This window comes from Oculina patagonica, chromosome 6 (genome assembly GCF_052425735.1).
Source record: "Oculina patagonica isolate OP01 chromosome 6, crgOcupat, whole genome shotgun sequence".
In the NCBI taxonomy this organism is placed as follows: Eukaryota; Metazoa; Cnidaria; class Anthozoa; order Scleractinia; family Oculinidae; genus Oculina; species Oculina patagonica.
Window position 1 is genome coordinate 36,636,375 of NC_135763.1, and position 14,239 is coordinate 36,650,613.

Consider the following 14,239-nt stretch of genomic DNA (forward strand, 5'->3'; position numbering starts at 1 on the left):
TGAAAAGGGAAAAATTGGTGGGGGGGGTGAAAATAGGGAAAAATTGGGGGGGGGGAAAAAATATTAAAAAGGAATTTTTTTTTTTTATTTTTTTTTTTTTAAATTTTAGGGAACCCCCCTTCCTAGTAGCAGTATGCAGGACGAGTGTCGCATCAATTTACTAAAAGGCCCAACTCACCATTAGTCTCGTAGGTCAGTTGGTTAGAGCGCCCAACCAGTATCTGGGAGACCATGAACTTGATTCCCGTCGTCTTTGTCCCATGCTCGTGTCATTGTTAAAAATATTATCTTCAAACTTTGTACTTGTATGTAGTGAAGAAGCATAATTTATTCTCTGTATTATCAATATATATTGAAAGTTTATTTTTGTGTGTGCGTCTTTTCTTCAATAATTTTAAGTCTTTCTTTTCCTCAATAAAAAAAGATGGTCCTATGCATTAAAATTAAAAATAAACAAAGAAAAATGTAAAAGGTTTCACACATCGTAGAAGTGCTCGATGCAAATACATGCAGAGCCGTCCTCCATGAACGTAGTTTAAATTGTACTTCACCGCATCTAACGGCACAGCCTGATGATCGCGTCGTGCGTGAAACTCTAGTAACTGTACGTGAAGTTTCTATCTTTAATTATTGTAAAATTAAAAATATATATTAATATTTTAAAAGGCCATTTCCGATATATTAAAATTCTAACTTGGGTCGAGACTGAGAGAATAAAACAAAGATATCACATCGAAGTTTTAGGGATGAATAAATCATTTCTTTTGTTTTATTTCCCAAGCTTCGGAGCCAAGTAAGAATTTTAAACAAATACATCGGAATTGCTGTATTTGCCACTCCTCAATGGGGCAATTCAGGGCCAATGTAAGAAATCACTCAAACATCTATTGCAACTCCATGAAATATCCCAACTTTCAGCAGGTTTATCGGTTGGATTTTAATAGCGCAGACGAATAAATGAACTGGGAGCAAGCTTGTTTTATCTTTCCGTGTCTGTGACAAGGAAGTAAAAAATTTCCTTAATTGAGTTCGAATATCGTATGTCGATTTTTGGTATAAGATGATAATGTTTACAGACTTTCATGTTAGCTCCGCCTTTCAATTTTATGTTTGTTTAGCAGTGGCATGTCACGTTTTCAGCTTAAGTCCCACTTCTTACAGAACAAACTTTGCAGCATTTGCCAAAAGCTTACATCTCCTTGCAGCTAGTGAAAAGACAAGTTTTTAGTACTTGTTAGTACCCATTCTTGACGTTCTATCTAAACGTTTTCTAAGCGGATGCGGAAATTAGTGACGAGGGAATCTGGGGACGAAATTGGTCAGTGCGCTTTCATACCAGTCCCGCTGCGCAAGCGCAAAAGTTTGGCACGACAGGTGATGTGGTTTAATTAAATCGAAAAATTGACACCAGCGTTAATATTGCTTTTTGGTTTTCTTGTGCCATGACATAAGCAAACAAAGACTCGAGGTGACAGGAGACACTCCCATCAATTTCTTGATAAATTGTCAATTTCTTGACAAGCCAAACTCTTCCAATAAACAGGAATTTCATATGTTGCACGCGCGGTCAGTAAAAGCCGAAACGCGCCAAGTTTTACTGAACCAGGGCTGGCGCGCGCTTGAAGCTGGGCTGAAAACCTGCACAAATTCGTTTTTCTCTGGCAAATGCGTTTTGCTAATCAGTGATGAAGCTGTGTATTGTATATTCTTTTCTCGTCGCTGCAGTAGAGTTGCTATTTCTTCCCGTCTCTCCTACCAGGCGCTCGAAGCATCGAACAGGAATTATCACTGCGGGCGATATAATAATTGGTGGACTAATTCCTGTTCATTTCTCGCCCAATTTTGCGCCCCATCCTGGGAATTCGTCATGTCGCGGCGACTTCCATTTACGTGGATACAAGGGGGTGGAGGCCATGTTATATGCCGTGGAACTCATAAACAACGATACCACATTGCTACCTAATGTGACGCTCGGGGTTGATATAAAAGATACATGCGGCAGTGTGGACTATGCCATTATGGAGAGTTTGAGCTTTGACTTTATTAGGAGCGCATATGTCGCATCCGAATCAATAGAGTGCAGTGAAAGCAAGGAAACCTCAACCAAGGATAAGAATATTTTACGCAAAGCTCAAACGAAGAACGGGCCCACTTTGAGCTCACAATCTTCGACGCGGGGAGAAGATAGCAATGTGTCAGGTAAGTATGTTTTATTGATATTAGCTTAAAGTCGCTTGAGTTGAGTTAATTTCGGTCGTCCAGCTCGTATTTTGTGATAAGAATCGATCGGGACTCAGTTATTCTGAGCGAAATATTCAGTATCATATTCATATAAGCATTATGGTCGCACACGGCGTTAGTTAATTTCTACGGCCAGGTTTGTGATCAGTTTTCATTGCATTTCAGAATTCAGTGTTTTCCTTAAGCGTGGCAAACGGCAGTACTTATGTCAAACATTCGTTCTATTTGCTTTCCATTTACGTCAATGACAGGTTTTGTCGCTTGCACTATTTTCAGCCACTATTTAATCCCTAAACTTGTTTTAACTACAACAAACTAAAGAACAGCTTTTTGGAAATATCCGACTAAAAGTGTCCGGTCGCCGTTTATGCCATTACATGTTTTTCGAGCAGAAAAAAGAAAACGTTTCCAAAACCTGTGTACACAAAACATGTTTTCCACTTGGCTTAGTTCACGAACTAGAAATGTCACGGTACAATCTGCCAAATTCAGTTAATGCCAATTCTTCCGCGCTAAAAATCGGAATGAACATTTAAACAAAAATGCGCCAACAACGAGTAGCCGGTTTTCTTCGGCGATACAAAATTAGAATTATATTTTGGCTGTTGACTAAAAAAAACTACATATTTCTATTTATTATTGCAATTATGTCTAAAGAATACAATCCATTATGAAGCCTTTTGCAATGAAAACACCTTTCTAGTTTTCAATCAATCCGGCTAGCACTAAACGGAAATATTATTGCCTTGTAAGTCGATATTTTTCTAGCGGCGGGCGATATCAAATCTATCGCACGCACATCATAGCGGAACAGGTAGATATGGTTATCATTTTCTGCACAAGACCAGATATTAAATAAATTTGCGTAAGGTTAAAACTTCCTTAATAATCTTCGCCAACTCAACCTACGATATGATCAGATGATAACTGGGAAAATGACAATGCTTTCAAACTGTCCGAGTTTCTTTGTCATTTCGTGGGATGGTTTGTCATTGAATAAATTTAATTGAAGCCTTTCCCGGAGTAAAATTATACTTCCGTCGCCAATTCAATATCGACGTGTTGGTCTCAACTGGTGAAAATTGTCTTTCTTTATGATTGCGTCGCGCATTTAATTTTCTCACTGACATGCAGAAATATAAATTGCGGTCGCTGAAGACATATTCAGTAAAATATACTTTTCTGCCGAAATAAATGACTGTTTAAATCTCTACTGTTGGTTTTAGACCCAATAATTTTCTTTCAGAAAGAAAGGTCATTTTTATTTATAAATTAACAGCAGTCTCTTGAATGTTACAGATTTATATTTTGTAAGCGATCTTCAGATTTTTGCTCTTTCAAGCATATGTTTCCTCTTGAGTCTTTCGCTAACAACAAGCTGAGTAAACACTGACAGGGAGTCAAGGTGTCTTGAAAACACTTTAGCAATCATGCATGCAATATACAGAGATCTTGTTCTTTTTCATCATAGCTAAGTAAAGAAACCGAAATATCCTTTAAAAGATTTGCAATTAAATTCCTTAGGCGGAACTTTGTTTTCGAGCTGAATCTAAAGCGCGAGTATCGAGCGAGTGCCCGTAAAATTGCAATAAACGAGTCGTGTATATTTCAGGCCAACATAAACAAGCTTCAATGCAAGCGTAAAACTGAAATAATTTGTATACATTTCTTTAAACACATTTCTTTAAGTCGAGCTTAATTTCGAATAAAAATAAATCCTTAGTTTGAGTATTGTACATTTATCTCGATGGCAGTGAGTATTTTGTATGTTTATGTCGATCGAAAGACATATTAAAATCTTACTTAAAAGATGCATCAATTAGATGATTAGCAGACATGTGGTCTTTCTTTTTTACTTAATCCATTAGCAGTCGTCGCAAAAAAGGATATTGTTTTCAGTTTTGAAATGGAAAATGACTAATTTCAATTCGTAGACAACTGACGGCTTTAAAAAAGCTTGAAACCGTATTTAATGGATAATAACCTGGAATTAATAATCGCTGCAATGTGTATATCATATGTTAAATGTATTCTGTTAAAAAAAATTATTTTTAATGTTTTTCTTAACTGTGAAAACCTAAAATATATTATTGACAATCAAGGCGGTTAATCTTATGACTTGAATTGAAATTTCCGCAGTTGCTTCGTCTTTTGCAATAGAAAATTATATTTATTGCTCGAATATTCAAGCTTTAACGGATGCTTTTTCTTCAGAACTCAATAAGAAACAATAATAATAAATAAGTCCTTTATCCGGTTGTTATTGGCGCTCAAGAAAATAATTAAAGAATAATGATTGTCATATTGAATGAGCTCGGGTATTCTGATTTTAGGCGAACGTGTCGTAAAACATTCAGTATCAATTTATATATTGTTATTTCAGTATTCATTGTCTCAATAGTAGCATGTTCCAGGCGTTTGTTAGCTGGGAAGCGATAATAGTTTTTCAGCCGGAATCAACTCTACATAGTAACCGACAGTGTTTAGGTTCCTTAGCAACAGAAATAACGATTTTATTTTGAAAACACTACAAGGAAATATATCAGTGCGGGAATCAGTTATCCCGATAACTCGAACCTTCAAGGGAAAAGGAAAAAGGTTCGAGACATCGGGAGTTTGAGTTATCGAGAACAAAATTAGTATGAAAATTACCTAGAGGGGAATCGGAAAATGTTCGAGTTAGCGGGAGGTTCAGAACTGTACTTCCTTTGCAATGACAACTTATAGAGCGGTTTTCCATTGCGTGTTGGAAGTAACTATTTGTTTGCTTATTGTGCGTTTGCGCGCGTTTGCTGAGCCCTTAAGGTTATTCTACTGAAATAGAACCTGCACTGAGATTCTTGTCAACTTAGCCTACTGATTGTTTACGTCACTAGGGACTTAAATTTTGAAATAAATATTGTGGGTGCCCATGCTCGTTTAGGAGCAACAGTACCTTGTTTATACCTTAATCCTTATAATATCACCATGATTGTAGTCACGATTGCTGCTAATTGACGTTTCCGACGATTTTGCTTTTTCCACTGAAATCGGTCCATATTTTTAAGAAGAAAGTTACTATAATAATAATAATAATAATAATAATAATAATAATAATAATAATAATAATAATAATAATAATAATAATAATAATAATCTTTTAACAGGAGGCTCCACTCACTAGTGTGGTTTTCAGGGAGGTCCTGAGTAAAAAATAATGGCATAAAAAAAATGAATTAAATTATTACAAAGTTGATTAAAAACCCCTAAAAGCTAAGAACTATACGACTAAAAATATATAAAATTGAAATTCGCAGTAAAATTAATAAAAATACAATTAAGGTTAAAAAACTACTTATACTTATTATTTACATTACTTCTCAATTCAAAACAACAGAAAAAATGATAGGTCACCGTACTCATTTTTGCGCAAATGAGGATTTTAAAAGTTTCTGGCGAGATCCAGCCGTAAAGAAAAAGGCGCCATTTTTCAATGCGCGCGCTTATCACACGTGAAATTATGCGCAGCAGGATGCGCAATGCAATACTGGGGAATTACCTTAACTAGCTTCCAAAATCTCTTGTTATCCGCAAACTTCCCGTTTTATCGACCAATCCGCGAGTCGATGAGGGCTGAATAATGAGAGTTGAATGAGATGATTCTTAAACTGACATCAAATGTTATAAGCGCACAGCACAAGTGATGCGGCATTTGATATCATTTGATTGGCAAACGGTGCAAAACTCTCTTCGACCTTTACAACAATTTAGAAGAAAACACACGGGAGTCGCGCACGAAACTGACCTCGAACTCATCAGTCTTCTTTTTTCGTCGACTTTCGATTTCGTTTCCCGCGCTTGGCGCAAGTTGGCGGTTGCACGATGTTTTTGCTTTGAGATCTTATTGGTTATCTGCCTAGACCCCAGGCGTCACTCCCAATCGCTCGTGTGCGGTTGTGCACGGTGCGCTTGGCTTTGTGGGACTGAAAACCATTAAGCCCAGCGCACTCAGTTTTCCCGCTTTATCCGACGAAACGCAAGGACGCCTGGGGACAAGACAGGGTTATTGTGTTTCTTCGTTTGTTTTAATTGCCCAAATTTGATAACTTTTAATAATATGAATCAGAAACCTATTTTATATGGAATGATCTGTCTTCTCTATGCAGTTGTTTTATTACCGCAGTCCTTAACTGAAGACATTATTTTCTTTAGATTGTTGTTCAAGAAAGTCTCGTACAGCAGCCATAGTTGGAGCGGCTTTCAGTGGCGTTACCATGGCAACAGCAAGCCTAACCGGCCTCTTTCACGTGCCTGTGATTAGTTACGCTTCAACCAGCCGTCTCCTTAGCGACAGGTCTCGGTTCCAGTACTTCTATCGCACAGTTCCCTCGGACAACCTGCAAGCTCAGGCAGTCACGGAGCTTCTTCATGTCTTGAAGTGGCACATGGTCATTGTACTGGCTTCGGATAACGAATATGGTAGATCAGGAATAACGGCTTTAAAACAGACAATACTAAATTATACATCACAACAAATATGCATCGTGGTCGATGAACTGTTCTCGCGGAAAGGAAGCAAAAAGGAAATGGAGAATATCTTCCGGAAGATCAAAAAGTTCTCACTGGCGAGGGTGATAATTCTGTACGCCGAATTTCCAGATGCCGTGTATTTTTTCAAAGAAGCTGAAATGGCGTCGTTGAAGAATTACATGTTTATTGCGTCGGACAGTTGGATCGGATCTACAGAGGTCATTCAAGGCGCCGATGACGTTTTTCATTCAATCATTGGATTGAGACCGCCAATCATTGAAATGCCGACTTTTGATTCCTACTTCATGGAAAGCCTCCTGAAAAACAAAAGCAAAAATCCATGGACATCAGAGTGCAAAAGCAGTTTGATTTGCAATAAAACAAGCGTCGGTCAGTGTTACTCAGGAGTACACCACGATGGTTATGTCCCGTATGTCATTGATGCGGTATTTTCAGTAGCGCATGCGCTCCATGCAATGCTCAACTGCAATGCAAGCGTATGCGCAAAGAAATTGAGTGACGTCGACATCCGGGATCTTTCAAAGTTCATTGAAAATGTGTCTTTCCCAGGGTATTCGCAACAACGTATTTTCTTTGATAAAGAGGGTAGCACAAGAGGGCAATATGATATTTATCTTCTGCGCAAACATGGCAATGGAAGTTTGAAATATACAGATGTCGGTTCGTGGAGCGAATCTTCTCTCAAATTCGAATCCTCCGGGATATCAAAGCTTCCAGTCTCGATTTGCAGTAACAATTGCAAGAAAGGTATGGTTTTCTTATAAAGTAACGTATTCCTATAACCTATAACGCGTTCTGTTTGCTAAATGGTTGATAAGCTGTCTGTATACCATGTGTCAATAGACAAGCGGATTTTTTTTTACCTGCCAATTTATTTTAATGAATGAAAAACATGGCATGACTGACTAAAATCGTCCTCTCTTGGGTTCCGTGAATCCGCTGTCAATAATTTCCCGAAAAATTGATTTATTAAATGTCCAAACTGTAAATTTACAGATTCTTCATCAAAATATTTCACTGATCAAATTCAATTTGTGTCCGCACTGGGGAGCGTTCAGTCGCCTTTTCAAGTACCAAAACACTTCTCTGTCAATGTTCCAACGGACTCTCCCACGGTCTTGTTTTGGTGAGAGACTGATTGGAAGAGCTTTAGGAAAAGCTAGACTGACGTTGATGTGTTTTATTTTATTTATTTTATTTCATTATCTCCTTACTAAAAACGTAACACATACATTTCTTTAATTAAAAGACGCAATTAAACGACCAGTCAAGGGAACCGTCATAAAAGATCTAAAACCGATCACCACACCCCCCCCTTTTTTTTTAATTTTTTTTAAGATGTAAAACCTTGTTTGCCGCGCATGTTCCTTGCTTCATATTAACGTAGCCCGCTCTTCTTAATTTAGGCGAGTACAAGATTCCGAAATCACAGTTCCCAGAATGCTGCTGGGATTGCGCAAGGTGCGGCGGGAAATCCTTCACCAACACATCCCACGTGACCAAATGTACCGACTGCCCACAAGGAACATGGCCTACCGCTGATCACTCAGGATGCAGTCCCATAGAAGCTAGTTACCTCGGGTGGAACGACAGCTGGGCTGTTGTGATTGTGTTCTTCTCATCGTTTGGCTTTGCTCTCGTGCTCTGTACAGGCGTGGTTTTCATAAAATTTCGCGGAACAGCAGTTGTACGAGCCGCCAGCAGACAACTCTGCTACTTTCTTCTTTTGGGGATTGCGATGTTCTATGTCACGCCTCTTCCATACATTTCCAAGCCTTCTGCTTTCTCGTGTAAACTTCTTCCGTTTATGTTTGGGCTGTGCTTTGTGTTGGTGGTTGGTAAGTTGTGACGTATTTGTTGTGACACTCGGCTTGGGCAAAAATCTATCAACACTAATGGAACTGAGGGGAGCGACGACATTAGTAGAATTCCAAGATTGAAGAGCATTGCATATCTAGCGTCGAAGATAGAGCCTAGTAAACAAATTTTCGTGTATCGATAGTTTTTATGTCCAAGCCAAATAGTAGGAGCAGTTAAAGCGTCAGAAGATTTACTTCCTGTCAAATACGTTCACTTGGTCTAACTATTGTAGAATTTGAGGTTCGTAAAAGAAAAAAAAACTAGAGATTATGCAGCATCGTCTAAAGAAGAACAACTGAGCATAATAGGATACGTTTTCTAAAGTTGGCCTTCCATATATCGCGAATAAAACTTCGATAGGTGAAACTAACCGGCGCAAAAGGTAGTTTGTAAGTCTTTTTTTTTTTTTTTTTTTTTTTTTTTTTTGGGCGGGCCCCCCGTTCAGGACAGGTATATATTAAATGCAATTTGGAACAACAAATCCGATAGTCTATTTTCTGTGAAAACATTAGCACCACTGAAGTAAAATTGGAACTGAATTCAAACAGCTAAATACAAATCCTCTTGTGAAGTGTTCTTCTTCTGCTAGATACTTTAAACACATAAGTTCATTCATTCATTCATTACTTAAATCGTACGATTTGAACTTTTTCAGGTACCATCCTTATCAGGACAAACAGAGTGTCCAGAATTTTCAACGAAAAGCTTCTCCAAACAGGCGCCATTAATTGCCTTGACAACCACTGGCAGCTGTTCATACTAGGATGTTTGCTGACCACTGAGCTCGCACTCTCATTTGTATGGGTGTTTGGTTCATCGACCCCAGTGTCTCCGGAAGTCATTTATTCCCAATCTTCAAAAGACGCGTCGCTCGTCTGCAATCTGGGCGGAAGTCAAATCGGGTTCTCATTGTGGCTCATTTACAACGCAGGGCTGGTCGTTGTGTGCACATACCAAGCCTTCCTCGTGCGGAAAGTTCCCCAGAATTACAACGAGTCGAGGTTAATAGCGTTTAACATGACCACGATATGCATCACCGTTCTTGTTTATATCCCATCTTATCTTGGCACTTCTGCTTGGTATCGTACAGTTATTTCAAGTTTCATGTTCATTTTTCTCGGCACTCTAACTTGGGCAAGTATCTTCGCACCGAAGATTTATATAATTCTTTTTCGTCCACACAAAAACATTCCCATGCGGCCTTCTGTTAGTTCTATCACGCTTGGGGTCATCACACCCTCGCCCACTGGCACACAGCTCAGCAACCTTAGTGATCAGAACATGCGCAGTCGGCAAAACTCATTAACTCCGAATGAAGATGAATCCTGGGAAGGTCTCTGGACGAATTTCGACTCTGTACGAGATGTGAATGAAAACGAGGCATCCAATGAACAAGATGAATCTCGAAACATGTCAGAAGCTCGGTGTGTAGACGACTTCAACGAATATCGTGAGGAAGAACAGAAAGAGAGTGTAGAAATGGAAACAAGAACTAATGATTCGCCAGAACTACACGAGAACTTTAAAAAGTTGCAACAAAAGAAAACGTCTGTAGTACATTTTGAAGACGAAGTTTTCGCAGAAAATGCAGAAGCCAAAGAAAAACAGATTATTCCCAGGAGAAAGTCTAGTTCCACCCAGGGTGGTATATTAAGGAAAACTTACACCTCAGAAAATCTTGAAAACTTTAGTAATGGCTTAGGGCCAAAGAAGAAAAAAACCTCACTCGTTCGTTTTCAAGACGAGGTGAAGAACTACGAAGCTAATTTCCCAGACGGCTACAGGGTCGTGCTTCCCGCCAGCAGAGAAGAACCCAATCAAGTTCCCAACTGCGATGAGGAGACTGGTAACGATAAACAAGCGTATTGCACATGTGTTACGAGTCTTCCCGATAAAGTCAAAGCAAACAGTGTTACGGAGCAGGGAAGGAAAAGAAAAATTTCCGTTTTCTCGTTTCAGTAACAGAATGAGATCGAGACTGATAGATAGAAGTTATCTAAGATCAAATCTTAAGCCGTTATTTAAAAGGAAGAACTGCATTTACGGCTTGTTAAATTTTCTTTTTCCGCTTAGTTTTCATACATGTATACCGTGATGACTTGTCACAGTTTTAATAAACTCTCTTTATAAAATGTCTCACAAATTTTGTTTTGACTTTTCCGGCTGTCTCGATTATTGTCAAATTCGGATATCCCGTAGTCGGCAAAATAATCTTAACTTTATTTAATTCCGTCTGTTTACATGGAGAGTTAATTTCCGCCGCCAACTAAAACAAAGTCGTTTATTTTCCGCTTTCTTTTGATGAATGAATTCAACAGAAAAAGGCTCGATTTCCATACGGACCACCTTCTAAAGCCTGGCTCTCATATCATCGCCCCGATCGTTTCTATTGCCTCTGTCACTTCAAAAAGTTTTCTTGCGATCGGGCGATTATATGACAACATTACAAAGACGACCGCTAACGTCTGCGGCGATCACGATCGCTTGGATCGTCCGTGATCTACTATCCTTCTAGCTTCTCTTTTCTAACCTGCGTAGCAGGCGCCGTAGTTTCGAGCACGCGTACGGGAACGCGCTAAAAAACGTGCACAGACGCCTGCTACGCAGGCTATCTCTTTCCCTTCTTCGCCGTAAAACTGCAATAACTGAGAAGCAAAGAGGCCACGAGTTTTGCTCTTTTATTGAAGGCTGCCACTGTGTTGGTACTAGGGCTAAAATGATTGTTTTTCGTAGGTCTTCGCTCATACCAGGCGATCGGCACGATCATATATGAGGACCCTTAATCGCTTCCGCTAGTTTCGATCGCCTACGATCGTCTCAGATCAGTATTTGCAAACGATCGATGCGATAGAAACGATCGGGGCGATTATATGAGAACCAGCCTTAAACAAGCTCACTGCATTTCACAGATCGACACAGATATGTTGCACCTGAAAAGATCATTTTTTGCACAACTGGGACCGATTATCAAACTGGTCGCTGGGAGAATGGCGCTATTTCATGTTGGTATCTCAGACTTGAATCTCAGAAACACCCACAGACAACCTTGTTCCTAGTACCCTCTTTTCTTCCTTCTTCTCCAGGCTTGTTCTCTTTCTCGTGAGCAAGAAAGCCCTGGGACCGGAAAGTATAACGCTTTCTCTGAAGCTTTACGAACGCATTTAACATTTCCTCTAGGAAAAAGAAAAAATGCGCGCGTGTTAACAAATTCTTATGCAAACACAGGAGAAACTTTGGGAGAATCGAAAGTTGTGGTAGCGGTGGTGACAGAGGGGGGTGGTGGGGGGGGGGGGGATCGTCTAAGGGCGCTTTTAAATTTGTCAGAACTGGCCGGGGCTCGAGTTCTCCTAAACTTTTTCCTTTGTTTGTATAAAGCTATGTAAACAAGAAGCGACCGTTTTCTGTTTCTTTTATGAAATAAAGCCAACAAATTGTAGTATTTTGGAAAGTGTTTATATTGCCCCAAGCCCTGATGCACTACACAAAATAATTATGTGAGGTGTTTCCAAAATTATGCTCTAAAAAAAGAAACCTAGCCCACATCTCGAAAGGAAATTGGAGACCTCTACACCAGGGTAAAAAAGGCATATTCTGTCTTTTTTTTTTACTCCATTTTAATGATTACTTTTTAAAAGTATATGTGCATTGTCGATTTAAAGTTAGGAATATTATGTTGTTTGGGACAAATCGTGATGTTAATTTGTTTCTTTACCAAGTACCCAATAAAACCCACTGGGCTGTTAATCTGGCTTTTTTTAAGATAGAGTATAATCCGGCAGAGGAAAAGTACTGCTTTTATTAAAGTTTAAAAACTAAATTGCTTTCTATTTGGGCTTAGTAAACAAAAGAAGAACAGAAAATGGAATAATTTAAAATGAACTTCAGTTTACATTGACAGTGATTTTAGGGTATTGTTCGCTCACAAAACGGTGTTTTTAACTATTGGGTGCAATTCAGATTGTCGTTAAAGTAAGTTAGAGATAAAATAAATCCCAACACATAATAAGGGATAAAACGGGCTTGTTCTAGAACTTGTCTTTTATTCAAAAAGTCTGGTCATTTGCAAATGGAATTGTTTGGTTTATACTGATCTGTATCGCCGCAACTAGAAGGTAAACGTCTTTTCGACGTTTTCATGAATCGAGGATTCTTCTTGCAAACACTGAAAATTCGCACAAAAATCTATCAGGGCTGGTCACACTGTACAACTTTCTCCCATTCGACAAGCTTACGACAGGCCTACAACATGACTTAGCTAGGACCATTTACACGTGCGCGCGTCTGTCGTAAGGATGTGGTAGGTTGATTTAATCGGCCGGCGCGATTCTTGTCGTAGTCATGGCGTAAGCTTGGCACATACGATAATCGTAGGAAAAGTCGTACCGCCTTATTCGCGCGTTACATTCTTAGAAAACGCGATTTGATAGCACAGAGAAACTCGCTACAAGACGTTTATGCTTGGAAAATGACGGAGAATTTGAACTGCATGTTCACTACACTAGCCAAGCGTTTCAAACCGTCATTAAGGCATTTTCTGTTTATCATTTTCACTCGTGTTGTCTCCTTATTTTTGCGTTTTCTCACGGGCCACAAGCGCGAACGCAGGTCAGCCCGACTAACAAAAATTGAACACCGCGCCACCCACTCGCGTGGGAAACACGCGAAGCTCAGCCTGTTTGTGCGTGGTGAGTTGGCCTCGCTCCGGGAGAACTGCCTTCGTGATCACAGTTTCTCCAGTGCATTGTAAGTATGGCAAAACTCCTCAAATGTCCTGCTTTTATAGCCGTGTCCAAGAGACGCTATTGTGGGATACGAGCTTGTTGTCATAAGGACTTCCTGTCGTCCAATTGGAGAGAGAGACTGTCGTCCAATTGGAGAGAGAGACCCGATTGCGCAGGCCCAATCGGATCGAAGGAGATTTGCGTGCGGTGCCAAAAAGGCGTTTTTTTTTTTTAAAAAAAAATAATAATTTTCAATTTTTTCTCCCCAGGACGAATTGTCTAGTGGCGGTGAGGTTTTCACTCAGGGAATCATTAAGATTTTTTCCTCCTCGCACTTTTCTACCGAGCTGTCTTGACATTTTATATCTTTCCCTTTGAATGACAATCTGAAAGCAAGTTTCAAACGAAAACGAAGAAGACAATCTTCTTGCAGATTACAACCTCCACTTACGCAGTGTCAAAAAACTGCCTTTCACAGAAATTGAGGGACTTGTTCAATTGAGAACGTGCCTTTCAAGTTCAACAATGGTACAATCAAAGGACATTAGTACATTTTATACCGATATGCATAGTTAATTCAGACCTGTCTAGATACTGCAATTTTCAATTAAGCGTACAGGATAAACAAATAAAGACGTTAGATGTTTAAATATTATCGTGCTGTGTTATTTATTTTTTATTATTCAGATTGCTTTAATAAGTCTTTGAACGAGCGACTCGATTGGAGCTACGAGGCCATAACAGATCTTTACAATCTACTTGTAGCCCGAAGAGACGATCTAAGCATGCGATCATTTAAAGTCCAATGAAGCTTGTGACACAGAAGCGGTAGTTATCAGATTACCATTTTTATTTTAATGTTAAAGCGTTTTGTTTAAACAGAACAG

At 39.3% G+C, this 14,239-nt stretch overlaps 1 protein-coding gene and 1 non-coding gene across 2 annotated transcripts; one reads left to right on the forward strand and one right to left on the reverse strand.

The window, feature by feature from the left end:
- Positions 1–1,567: 1,567 nt before the first annotated feature.
- Positions 1,568–11,365, forward strand: LOC144657429 (metabotropic glutamate receptor 3-like). Its single transcript, XM_078517774.1, has 4 exons — positions 1,568–2,199; positions 6,433–7,518; positions 8,178–8,609; positions 9,287–11,365. Exons 1-4 carry the CDS (start codon positions 1,686–1,688, stop codon positions 10,591–10,593), a joined length of 3,339 nt encoding a protein of 1,112 aa, XP_078373900.1. The 5' UTR covers positions 1,568–1,685; the 3' UTR covers positions 10,594–11,365.
- Positions 11,366–13,213: 1,848 nt separating this feature from the next.
- Positions 13,214–13,382, reverse strand: LOC144659051 (U1 spliceosomal RNA). Its single transcript, XR_013571858.1, has one exon. It is a non-coding gene; the product is annotated as a U1 spliceosomal RNA (small nuclear RNA).
- Positions 13,383–14,239: the final 857 nt, after the last annotated feature.

Bases quoted from the DNA above. Each gene is read 5' to 3' on its own strand.
- LOC144657429 (XM_078517774.1), top strand. From the start codon at position 1,686: ATGAAGCTGTGTATTGTATATTCTTTTCTCGTCGCTGCAGTAGAGTTG. The intron at 7,519-8,177 runs GTATGGTTTTCT...TTCTTAATTTAG, and splicing joins CAGTAACAATTGCAAGAAAG to GCGAGTACAAGATTCCGAAA. The intron at 8,610-9,286 runs GTAAGTTGTGAC...GAACTTTTTCAG, and splicing joins GTGCTTTGTGTTGGTGGTTG to GTACCATCCTTATCAGGACA.